This window comes from Dendropsophus ebraccatus, chromosome 6 (genome assembly GCF_027789765.1).
Source record: "Dendropsophus ebraccatus isolate aDenEbr1 chromosome 6, aDenEbr1.pat, whole genome shotgun sequence".
NCBI lineage: Eukaryota > Metazoa > Chordata > Amphibia > Anura > Hylidae > Dendropsophus > Dendropsophus ebraccatus.
The window spans coordinates 92405543-92418841 of NC_091459.1; the positions used below are offsets into that span (position 1 = coordinate 92405543).

Below are 13299 nucleotides of genomic sequence, written 5' to 3' on the forward strand. Positions count from 1 at the left end.
CTAGGGTATCAATCACGAAAAGCTGTCTCCAATGTGTTTCCCCATAAGGTTCATCAGGGAAACTGTTATGGTGGCACATTTTCCTGCATCCTGCAGAGTTCTAAATTTTTTAAGGCCTCAGACCAAACCCCATGATTAACAAATCCCATTTTAGGCACTTACATTATCAGAGCCCAGACCAAAGCCAGTGCATCAGGGAAGCCAACGGAGAGGAGCAAAGAGCGCTATTAGCGCTCGTTTACTCTTTGTTCCCCGCTCGCTGTGGCCGCTATTCCCCATGGCAGCAGTGAGCGTGAGTCTGGGGGGAGATGCGGGGGGCTGCCCGGGTAATTGCTAGATCATCCGGGCAGCCCATAGCATACAGTAGCCGTCTGCTTCCGCTACTCCTATTTCACGGAGTGACGGCAGCATATCGTTGCTGTATGAGTCGTTTGTCTTTCAACATGTTTGAAAGACAAACGACGCAAAGATCAGCCGACCTGAACGATGTCGTCTGATCATTGCCTTCTATTCCACAGGATGAATATCGGCTGTAAAGATAACCGTTCTGTGGAATAGGGCCTTTACTCTTCCCTTAAGACACTTTCTCCAGTGAAATGCAATGGAGTAAGAAGTGTTGTACTGTCATTGAATTGAAAAGGAAAAGAAAGGATTATTGTGTACAGTACACTACTGCCAAACACCCCAGCTCTGGTCCTGTTTCCCACGGATTTAATACTAGTAGTGAGTACACTAAAATTGCTTCGTCAGCTCTCTGAATAGATAATTTAACAAAACCAGACAGATTTTTTTTTTTTTTTTTTAAATGACTGGGTGCATTTTAAATTGTTTTGAAAGACTGATGGATTCATGAGCTGCCTTAAAATATCTAACGCCCATGACTCTAAATTACTTACTTGTGAGATTTTTTCCAGTTGGCCCCACTTGGACCAGCTCCACAGTCGTATGCTTGGATGATAAAGGTATACTCCTTTTGTAATTCACAGTCAATTGGTCCTTTAGCTTTTAGTCGACCTTCCCCAGATGTTCTGTTCAGTACAACCGCTTCAAAAGGAGTATCTTGACCGTGGATCTTAAATGCGCAGATTTCCCCTGTTAAATGAAGAAAATCTTATGGTTAATCTGTTCTTTTTTTTTTCCTTTCCATTCTTTGCCAAAAAAACAGTTTACAGTTTCTGTTATCAATTGTTCTTCCTTTCCACATATATATTTCAGCATAAATCTGTAATTAAACTATGAAACACATTAAAAGATGTTCCTATATTACATCTACATGCATATCAGAAGTTAAAACCATTTACAATCATCGAGACATATCGATAAAGCAATTAGAGAAAACATGATTATGTAGAAATTTCAACAAGCTTTAATAAGTTACTAGTTTGGAATTTTTCAAGACAAGAGGCCACTTCTGGCCATTGACTGTTTCTTATACCACAGCTCAGTCCCATTTACTTCAATGGGGTGACCTGCATACCAGACACAGAACACTAGAATGAATTGTTTACATAAATATTAAATCGATTTGTCAAATCTTGTTTAACACCTTTAATTCCATATTTCCATATACTGTTGCTGAACTTTGCGGCATTTACCAATAGCATTTCATGTATTTAGCTTTGAGAGGTACTAACTATTTCCTTGTTAAAGATTTAACAGTGTTGTCTTATAACAATCCATACACCATCCACTAAATTAGGGCATATGGGCATCATAGAGACAGGTATACTTTTTGGCCTCTCCTGCTGCTGCAAAGGATATGTTTAGAGAGACACATAACCTACCAGTTTTACCAGCTGAGCAACAGGGGTCCCAGGAGCAAGCCCCCATTCTGTACGAGTCAACCATCTGGTGACTTTTAGAGGTTATCATAGTGTATCTGTACTTTTAAGTAACTTTTCAGAATAAGCAACCTAGTATGTTTAGGAGAAATACAGCATTATATGACATGTATCTGGCTGGCATTTATGAGCAGCTCCTCCTTTTGTAGGCTCTGGATCTAAATGTCAGTTTTCCATGATCTTATGTTTTACTGCACCTCTAGAACTCTACCTTATTCTACTTCTCTAATTTAGTTTTCTCCAGACATGTACACCGATCCATCAGTCAGCTGAGAGTCCTTTTCCTTTCTTAAGACAGCTTTTACAGTGAATTAAGAGTGAATGATAAGTGCAGGATGCAAGGGGAGAAGAAGTGGCTTGTAAGTGGAGAAAACGTCATTTTTTCCGATAAGATATAATACAAAATACAAATTTTCTCATATTCATGGGAACTATCCATCCACGCAAAGTTTGTTGACAGTGCAGGGTCTGTTTAATGAGACAACATCTTTAAATCTAAATGTTTAGTAGAATATTAAACTTTAGCTATGCTGTCCTAAAAGTCATAACAACTCAATCACTACCAGGACTCTCTCATGAGGATGGTGAAATTTCAATTGATGCCACATTTATATTATGCATAAATAATAATAACAGTGTATCTTAAAAGTATATACATTTATAAAATTCTAGAAAGATATTTTTTCATTTTATGGACTGTTTGATTCTCTTTGCAGCTTATTGATTCCCTTATATGATTATTCACTTTTATAATAACAGTATTTCTTTAGAAGCTGCCTATTCTAGCTCATAGCTTCACCCAACAGTGACAGTCTTTAGCAGGGGCTTGTTTAGCAGTGGAATTCATTCTATGCTCTCATTAACTTTTTGGTCACATACCGAAGCTTAATGATAATTACTGTAACAAAAGTCTTAATTATCATCATCACGGCTAGGACCGGATAGTTATTGTACCATCATAATATGCCTCTTTTATGTGCTAAAAATAACAATAGTCGCACTTGCACTTTTTCTGACCTTATACATTGAATGAAAACTAGGCCTTGGCTTATTTCCTATGTCTTCCGATCTCTCTCCGCTATTTAAACAGCTGAAATTACACACATGGGGTGCACTTCTAATTAAAATAATTATTAATGACCTTGTAGAGGGGCTGCAGAGTAGAAACACCATATTTGCAGATGATACAAAACTGGGTAAAGTAATCACCACAGAGAAAGAAATTTTAATATTACAGAGGGATTCGGAGAAGCTGTAGGCTTGGGCAGAGAAATGGCAAATGACGTTTCATGTGGATAAATGTTAGGTTATGCACTTGGGTCTTAAAAATAATAAGTACAATTGTGTGCTAAATAATTAAACACTGTTCCAGGCAGTAGCTGCCCAGGCAAATTAAATCATGGGATGCATCAAAAGAGGCCGAAATGCTAAAGATGGGAACATAGTTTTGCCTCTTTATAAATCACTGGTCAGACCACACATGGAATACTGTGTACAGTACTGGGCACCTGTATATAGGAAGGACATGGCTGAACTGGAGTGGATGCAGAGGAGGGCGTCCTAGGTTGTTATGGGAATGGGTTGGTTTCAGTACCAAGACAGGTTATCAAGCTTGGGGTTATTTAGTTTAGAAAAAAAGACATCTTAGAAGTAGGGATGAGCAAACCGAACCGTTACGAACCAGATTCGTTACGAACTTTGCAAAAAGTTTGTTACGTAGTTCGTTAAAATCGCAACGGCGACGCAAAACTTTATTGTTTTCACAGAATGGAAGAGGATACAAGGAATTATTACTCCTATAATCCCTTTTATCCTGTTTTTATGTGAATACCAAGGTGTGTGACATCACTTCAGGAACAGGAACTGCCTGAGCGTCCCTGCTCTTTCTTATTGTGTGTCTAGACATCAGAGAGAGAGAGGAGCTCCGTGCTAGTTAGGGAGGGAAAGCACATAGATAGATAGGCAAACAAGTAGATAGCTACAGGGAGGTGGAGAGAGGGAGAGATAGGCAGAGATAGGAAGTAAAAAACTTGTGATATCTAGGGAGAGATAGGGAGATAAAAAAAAAGATAGAGAAAATGAGAAGAGAAGTGAGAACCAGCTACCGTTCTGTGACTGAGAGGAGACACTAGTTGTTGCTGCTGTGGTGGGTGCCGTAAACCCTGTATAGCTGCAACCAAAAAAGTTCATTAAAAAAAACATAAAAAGAACACCCCCCCCCCCCCCCAAAAAAAAAAAAAAAAAAAAAAAAAAAGGTGGTTTGTTTGTTCGTTTGTGATAACCTGTACATTGCTGCTTTGCTGGGTGCTGTCAACTCCGTATAGCTGCAACCCAAAAAGTAAAAAAGTAAAAAAAAAAAAGGTTGTTTGTTCGTTTGTGATAACTTGTACATTGCTGCTTTGCTGTGTGCTGTCAACCCCGTATAGCTGCCTGCAACCACAAAAGTTCTTTAAAAAGTTGATTAAAAAACGTTTAAAAAAAATATAAAAAAGTTAAAAAAAAAAGTTTTTTTGTGATTACCTGTACATTGCTACTTTGCTGGGTGCCGCCAACCCACAAGATTGTCACTGAAAGTTTGTGTCTTGCGGCCAGTAGCATCTTTCATTTTCCCCCAACAAAAGAACCATGTCCAAGTGTCCTACATCCAGCACTTCACAGGCAAGGACTGCAACAGGCGGTAAGGCTAGGAGAAGTGGCAGCACCAGGCCCGATGGCAGCCGGGGCAACAGGCGTGGCAGCAGGGTGCAGCTACACCAGACACCCAGTGGTTCTGTAAGAACCACACAGCCAGCGGTTCTAGATTGGCTTACCCAATCCTCCACTTCCACCGCCCAAAGCTCCCAAACAAGGTCGGCTGGATCATCCGACACCACCCTTACATGGGACGGTCAGCGAGAGTCCTCTACCCCGTCCCCTGTTATTACTATGCCACTCACCTTTGGGGCACCTTCTGCCAGGGAACTGTTGGCAAATCTTGATCTGCCTTTGGATTCTCTACCAATTTTTACTGGTAAGGAGGAGGAGGAGGAGGTAGTAGTAGTCCCCCAAAGTCAGCAGGTGGAACATGCTGAGACTGCAGAGGAGGTGTTGGCTGTAAGCCAGGGAGGGGCATCCAGTGCCACACCTGAGATCCTGCCCCAGCCACTGGAGGACAGTAGCAGTGGTGGTGATGATGATGTCGCTGATCGGACGTGGCGCCCCCAAGCACCATTATCCTCATCGTCATCAGGGGAGGAAATTGAGGTGCTACCGAGACAGCAACATCCCACTGGTGCAAGGAAGCGAGGCACAAGAGGGAGGGGTAGAAGACAACCTACCAGGCAGAGTCCATTACCTCCAAGCCTTGGTCCTGAGAGGGGACCAATCAATCAACTGCTGCCACCTCCTGCTGCTCAAGTAGTCTGTTTTTAATTATACTGGCCTGGAATCAATCAACTGCTGCTCCAGTAGTCTGTTTTTAATTATACTGGCCTGGAATCAATCAACTGCTGCCTCCTCCTCCTCCTCAAGTAGCCTCTCCTAAATTATACTGGCCTGGAATCAATCAACTGCTGCTGCCTCCTCCTCCTCAAGTAGCCTCTCCTAAATAATACTGGCCTGGAATCAATCAACTGCTGCCTCCTCCTTCTCCTCAAGTAGCCTCTCCTCAATAATACTGGCCTGGGATCGATCAACTGCTGCCTCCTCCTCTTCAAGTATCCACTCCTCGATAATACTGGCCTGGAATCGATCAACTGCTGCCTCCTCCTGCTCTTCAAGTAGTCTGTTTTTAATTATACTGGCCTGGAATCAATCAACTGCTGCCTCCTCCTCCTCAAGTAGCCTCTCCTCAATAATACTGGCTTGGAATCGATCAACTGCTGCCTACTCCTTCTCCTCAAGTAGCCTCTCCTCAATAATACTGGCCTGGAATCGATCAACTGCTGCCTCCTCCTCAAGTAGCCTCTCCTCAATAATACTGGACTGGAATCACTCAACTGCTGCTTCCTCCTCAAGTAGCCTCCCCTCAATAATACTGGACTGGAATCAATCAACTGCTGCCTTCTCCTGCTGCTCAACTTGTCTCTTCTCAACAATACTGGCCTGAGAGGCGAGCAATCTACTGCTGCCTCCTCCTGTTCCTCGACTTATCTCTTCTCAACAATACTGGCCTGAGAGGTGAGCAATTAACTGCTGCCTCCTCCTGCTGCTCAACTTATCTCTTCTCAACAATACTGGAGTGAGAGGCAAGCAATCTACTGCTGCCTCCTCCTGTTCCTCGACTTGTCTCTTCTCAACAATACTGTCCTGAGAGGCGAGCAATCAACTGCTGCCTCCTCCTGCTGCTCAACTTGTCTCTTCTCAACAATACTGGAGTGAGAGGCAAGTAATCTACTGCTGCCTCCTCCTGTTTCTCGACTTGTCTCTTCTCAACAATACTGGCCTGAGAGGCGAGCAATCAACTGCTGCCTCCTTCTGCTGCTCAACTTGTCTCTTCTCAACAATACTGGCCTGGGTGCAATCAAGTGCTGCCGCATCCTCCTTGTAAACTTTTTTTTTCAATATTTTTTGTCACTTTTTTGGCACTTTTATTCACTATATTTTATTATTATTATTCATATTATTATTATTATTTTTTTTCTCATTATTTTTGCACTTTCCCCCCCACACACACTTTTTTCATTGTAATATCAATTGCAACTAAATGAAACTATACCCTATCACACTCCCACTATTGTAGCTGCAATTATTCAGCTGTTAGAGCAAGGTTCGTTTTCGGTTCAGACTAATCCGAACTTCACTAAAGTTCGCCGGATCGAACCGAACAGAACTTTTCAAAAGTTCGCTCATTCCTGCTTAGAAGAGATCTGATGACAATGTACAAATATATGAATGGACAGTACAGAGCTCTTTCTAATGATCTTTTTTACAGCTAGGCTTTTAACCATGACAAGGGGGCATCTTCTATGCCTAGAGAATAGAAGGGCTCACCACCAGCACATATGCTAATTCTTTACTGTAAGAGCATTGAGACTATGGAACTCTCTGCTACATGATGTTGTCATGGCTAATTCATGAAATAAGTAATTATAAGGGAGGCCTGGATGTTTTTCTTGAAAAATATAAAATTACAGGTTATGGGTAATAGATTACATGTGATAGGACGTTGATCCAGGGATTAATTGTCATTGCGATTGAAGTCGGGAAGAAATTTTGTTCCTGTGATGGGACAATTGGCATGTGTGTCATAAGGGTTCTTGCCTTCCTCTGGATCAACACAGTAGGATTTCTGTAGGTTGAATTTTATAGACGTTGGTCTTTTTTCAACTGCATTAACTATGTTACTATGTTAACTACCATTTATAAAACATAGACAAATCATCCATTAAGTAAAGTATATATTAGAATGCATTAGCTGTGTATAGGCACCATGGTAAATATAGTCTCATACTGCATAAATGTTTTTTAAAAAAAATTGTATGCCTAATTTTTCGCATGGACATTGCTGTCTTAACAACAAGTTATGACGTACTATTTTTTTCACACTACAAACGTTACTAAGTCCATGTGGGAAAAACAACACAAGACCCAATGAGCTCTTAAAAAATTAAAACGAGCTCATTTGCAAGTGCGACTCTGCTGTTTTTGGCAGTCACACTATAAACATTACTTCTTATGTTGCCTTGGAAAAGGGTTTTCTTCTCTTCCACGTAACATATTTACTCTGCAGGTGAATTTCATATCTACTGGTAAATCTCCATGGTGTTTATTAGGGCATTTTACAAACCGTTTTCCTGCCATCCCGCAATCTGCTCGGGACAGGAGACCACCGCTGATTCTGGAAAGTGGCATTTTCCAGCAAATATTCCCATGTATATTTTTATGCAGTATGCTTTTATTAATAATAACATCTAAAATATATATTGATTATGTAAAGCATTATTGTAATTGTGCCTGCCACTTTAATAAACTTTTGACCTGTATCAACATCTCAAAGTTTTTATCATTTGGGGTCTCAGAGGGGCATTTATGAACACTGCACCATTGGCTTACGCCAGGGAGAGGTAGATTCGCCCCTTCTCCCAGGCATATGTTAGATGTATCTCCCACTCACCCGAGGGGCTGGCAGGGGAGGGGTGCAGCAAGGTGTGGCCTCCTTCCACGCCTCATTTACCATGATTTACGCCTGCTCACAGGCATAAATAATGGCAGACATCTACACCTGCTCGGGAACACTCAACTGAACGCTTTCCAGCTCATTGTCTATGGGAAGAAAATAGCCCCAAACCCTTGCATTATGAGACCATCTCAGTCACATGTTACAGAGCCAGGAGAGAATGCACTTAGCAAACACTTCTACCAGCTCTATCTAGCCAACAGTTAAAGTCTGAGGGTGAGATTTATCAAACAACTAGTGTAAAGTAGAATTATCTTATATAACCAATTAGATTCCAGTTTTCATTCCTCACATATTTTTTGGAAAATGAAGGATGGGATCTGGTTGGTTGCTAGGGGCAACTAAGACAATTCTACTTTACACCAGTTTGATAAATCTCCCCCTGAGTGTTTCACAACCTGTGACAAGACTCTCTGACACGTCAAAATATTTCTTTCTTTCTTATTTCTGCCTGCCCCACTCTCCATCCGATGCTGTAGCTTCCATCTGCTGCCCGCAGGCAGGCACCGGCCTGAATCTACAGCATCGGATGGAGACTGAGGTAGGGCAGTGGCCGTGCAAGGCCAATGCAGACCATGTCACAAACACACCACTGTGACACTGTCAACCAAGGAATAACGATTATTTTTCACAAAGACACCATATCACAGAGCAACGCACACAGTAAGTATGCATTGCTCGAATGAGAAATGAGAAACTGGGAGCACAGATGTCTGCATATCTGTGCTTTCAGCCTCCCTTTAAGGGAAAAGACTTGTTTTTTTAGGATACCATTGTATTGTTTTAAGAGGCAGCTAAGTTGTTTATAAAAAAAAAAAAGCAAGCTACCAGTAGCAATGAAGAACAAGATATTTTCCCTCTGTATAAAAGCTAATTTGCATACTCTTTTCCCATGGACCATTGCATGGCTCTCCTCAAGGAGACAGAGTACTGCCTTAGTTCTACATTTTAGATAAATATTAAGTATATTCGCTCATTTCACGGCGAGGATATGATTTTCTGCTATGTGCTGATTGTGTCCCTTTTGGTCCTGGGATGCTAGAACTGTCAGCTGCATTTACATCAGCGCTGCAATGCCTTGTCATGAAAACTGAGATTGAGAATGACTAATTTTGCAGCTGTAAACTCATGGGTATAGGGCCCTGTACTAGTGTAGGCCTAGAAAGAGCCTGATGCTGACATGGACTAGTGTGTTATGATGCTGGAGCTCTACACAAAAAAGCTGGTAGAAGATACTGTACAGACAGTGGCCAATATGAGGGTGTGGGAGGGATTCGTGTGGTGTCAAGTAGATCTTTGATTGGTTTGTGTAAATTGTTAGAGCCTAAACCAGGGATGGGAAACCTTTGACGCTCCAGCTGTTGCAAAACTACAATTCCTATCATGGATGGTCTGTCAAAGCTTTGGCTGTCCAGGCATGATGGGAACTGTAGTTTTGCAACAGCTGGAGGGTCAAAAGTCCCCCATTCTGTCCTTAAACCAACATATTTGTAAGCACTATTCGCTGCTATTTTTGACATTCACGCTAAAAATACTATTTATTAAACTATAATGTTGCCCAGAATTTATTTTTAGCTTTTCCACTTAAGATTTTTCAACTACAGGTGAATTTCATATTCATTTCTGAACCTCCAAAGTCTGTTTTCAGGTGTTTCACAAGTATTTTTCCTGACACCACACATTATCTCCTGCCAGTCAGCAATAAATGATTTATGTACTCTGAGGTATATGCTGTACCTCTAGTCTTGTTAAAAGGGATAATACAATATTTATTGTGACTCAGAAAAACATCTATATACATGTCTGCATTCATACATGTCATATTACAGGGGGATATACGTTCCACAGCTGTAGATTCTGACAGAATTTACATGAGGATTCTGCAGCTATTTGATCAGCAGTGCATAGGAATAGGGCTTTATGCCTTGTTCACATGCTCAGGAAAGAAAAGGCCTAGAATGAGAACTACAGATCTGTATGCTGCAGATCGTATAATATGTACAAGTTCATTAATCATGTGAATTAAGGCTTTCTCACAGTGTTCTTTTATGGTGAACCCATATATACAGTAGGCTATGTTCACATCATTTTTTTACAGCCTCTATTATCAGAAAAACCTGAATTTTTTTACCTTAAAAAATGGTGCGATCAGCCTAAGGCTATGTTTACACTGTGTATGTTTCCAGCCGTAGTGCGAACCGCGAATATAAGCACGTAGTTTTGAGGTTGATGCGTTCGCTTGAAAGTATACGATATACGGCCGCACAATGCACACTACGTATGAGCTTACAGCCGGATCGTATACGATGAAAAATTAACAAGACCATTGTTTGAGGACGGAAATGTTGAAACTCACGGCCGTGAATTACCATGCGGTCCCGTACGGAGTACTTGTTTCAGCCAAATTGAACTTGATTTTTCGATCCAAAAGGTTCTGTGTGGTTTACAGGGCTGGGCGAAGATTTCCAAGTAAATTACCTGCCTCAGATCGCTTCGAAACAAGCTAGGGAAGCATAACTGTACTACGGGCGTATGTTCGCGGTTCGTACGCCCTTTGGCCGCATGTCTATTTTTCCCACACCCATAGTTTCAGCCGCACATGTACGGCGGCGTATGAAATGCAGCCGGACTCATACGCAGTGTGAACATAGCCTAAAACTGTAGCAAATTCCTTATGTTACTTTTTATTGGTATTTTTGGTGTTTTTTTAATTTAGTAACTTTTTGAATAGTTTTTCAGACAGCTTTTAAATCCTATGGCAAAAAAAAGATTGGATGCTATTGACCCTAAGAAAACAACCAACACGTCACAAGCAAAAACGTGGTTTGGCATACATATATTGCAAATGCACCTAAATTCTGGTGTGAGTTGTGCCACATTTAATATGAACTTTAGATGCTGTTTCATTGAGTCTGAAATAAGAAGTGGCCCCGGTAAAGGGTTGTGAGTTTTGTAACACTGTACAACATAGAAGGATTTTGATGCAGTTTAAGCCAACTAATATTTGGTTAAATGTATACTAGACAGTTTAAGAATATGATAGACAGCCTGAACCACTTTAATAAGTCTTACAGCTTAAGTAAATCTGGATCATTGTATAAAGTGCAGGGGCAGACACAGAATGCAGAGGGCCCCTGTGCAAAAAATGTGTTTGGGCCCCCATAACCTATTCGTATCTCCACCTTTTTGCCTTAAAGGTGCACACATATGTACGCCCGGGTATGCGGTACATGTGTCCTGCATTCTCGAGAGTACCCTACAGCACAGATGCCAGGGCCCACTAAAGGACTGTACTGCAGTCTGTGCAGGCCCCAGTGTGGGATTGGGGTGACTGTGGCCAACCAATAGAACTGATCATGGGGGGCACCCAAATAAAGAACTTGTCAGAAGTGACATGCAGACCTGGTCCCATCCTGCACTGATGTATCTGTGACTACAACTACCGGAATAACAACAACTCTCAGAATGTGGACAGTGGAGTACAGGAGGGAGATGGGCTGTCACCACATGCTCTCTGTCCTCTCCTCCTCACACAAGGTATGCCGGACAGTACAGAGTACAGGAGGAATAGGGACTGCCAGCATCAGCAGCGTGCAAGTGAAGAGAGAAGAGCCAGCCCCAGCCAGGCACAGCATCCAGTCACTAAGTGGGCCCCCCAGAAGCAGGGGGCCCGCACTTCCCGGGTGCTGATGCCGCCTGGGGGGCCTGCTACAGTCATGTTATGAACTGTCAAGACAAACAGGGACAAATGAGCCCTTACTGGCACCTACCCCATGTCCCTGCCTGCTTACCTCAGACTGCCCTAGATAGCAGAAGGTAACTAGATGACGGTCCCTACACTGAGTAGGTTATACACAAGACACTACAAGACAAACACTTATAGGGAACCAGCAGACCATCTCTGCCCCTATTGGACCAGGTTTCTGGTCCCAAACAGAATCACATGTGTGCCAGAACTGGCAGCAGAGCACACAGCAAGTGGGTGAGGCTGAATATAACAGACAGAAAAAGGACAGTTTTCAGACTGGGCTATGAACACTGCGCAATGAACACAAGACCAAGAAAATCAGTGCCTTCTCGGCCGCCCATCATGAGCCAAGGGGTGCACCAACCTCCACAAATGTACATTCCTGACAAGTAAAAACATATTTATAAGTTTCCTAGGTCCCAACCATCCATGTGACATATTGGCCTGGCCACCGCTCACAGAGCTGAGAGCAGTGGTTGGGAACCTAGGCAATGCGTCCTATACAGATGAAGAAAAGGGTCGAAATGGTAAAGTAAGCAATTTTGCTAATGAAAAGCATTGGAAAAAATTACTTAGTTTTGCATTATTTATGATATATTAAAAGATGAAAATTATATATGATATATTTTAAAGATGAGAACAACCCTTTAACTATAGATTTAAAATTGCCACCTGGTTGCAAAAAAAAAAAAAGTATGAAAATTCATGAAAAGCTAAAAAGAAATTTAAAAGATGATAACAATATGTTAGAGTTAAAAATGCAGATTAAAATAATGATGGACTGCATTCATGACTGTCACCCATGTCCTGTTAAAAAATATGCATGTATATAATATATTTTAACCTATAGTGGAATTAAAATACATTATAGAGTGCATCCATTTCTTCCAGATGGATACACATCAGTACCCACCAGAGAGGCAAGTACGTTGCCCTAATTCCATGACTGTCAGGAAGATAGATCAGGTTAAAGCATATGACTGAGGTCCACCAAGATAAAACGAGAGATAATTTAGTTCAGGGACTCGCTGTCAGGACCACTTTGGAAGGCAAAGACATGACAAAGGCACAGTTTTCTACTGCATATAACAACTGTGGTCTTTGGAAGCTTGATGTTTTGAGACTCCCGTGTGACAATTTGACAGCTGTGCTTTGAAATCCAAGATGGTAGAATGTTCATATTAGAGAATAGAGCTGAGCAAAATTAATGGAGCTATTGCACTTGTTACAATTTGCCCAACAAAGGTGTAGGAAACCATGCTTTACAATACATGGGTAATATACTGATATATAGTCTGAACTGTGGTCTTAAATGGAAATGAATAGGCAGAACTTTTACCAAACCCCTACATTTTATTAAAAAATCATAAAGTCACTTCAAATACTGTATTAGCAATCATTATACCTTGCATATCCTTAATGCTATGTTATTATTTGAATAGAAGTGTAACTAAAGGCAGTGCACAAGTAGCATTTGCACCAGTGCCCAAGTGCTTGAAGTGGTCCAGTGGTCCATTTGCCACATACTAAGGCATCGGAGGACTCTGTTACAT

General features: G+C 41.5%; 1 protein-coding gene across 1 annotated transcript in view; it reads right to left on the reverse strand.

Annotated features, from left to right (window-relative positions):
• Positions 1–13299, reverse strand: part of CLSTN2 (calsyntenin 2) — a 390590-nt gene that overhangs the window by 208181 nt on the left and 169110 nt on the right. The window contains exon 5 of the mRNA XM_069974229.1: positions 897–1092. Coding sequence (XP_069830330.1) covers positions 897–1092 — 196 coding nt within the window. The remainder of the gene's footprint in view (positions 1–896; positions 1093–13299) is intronic.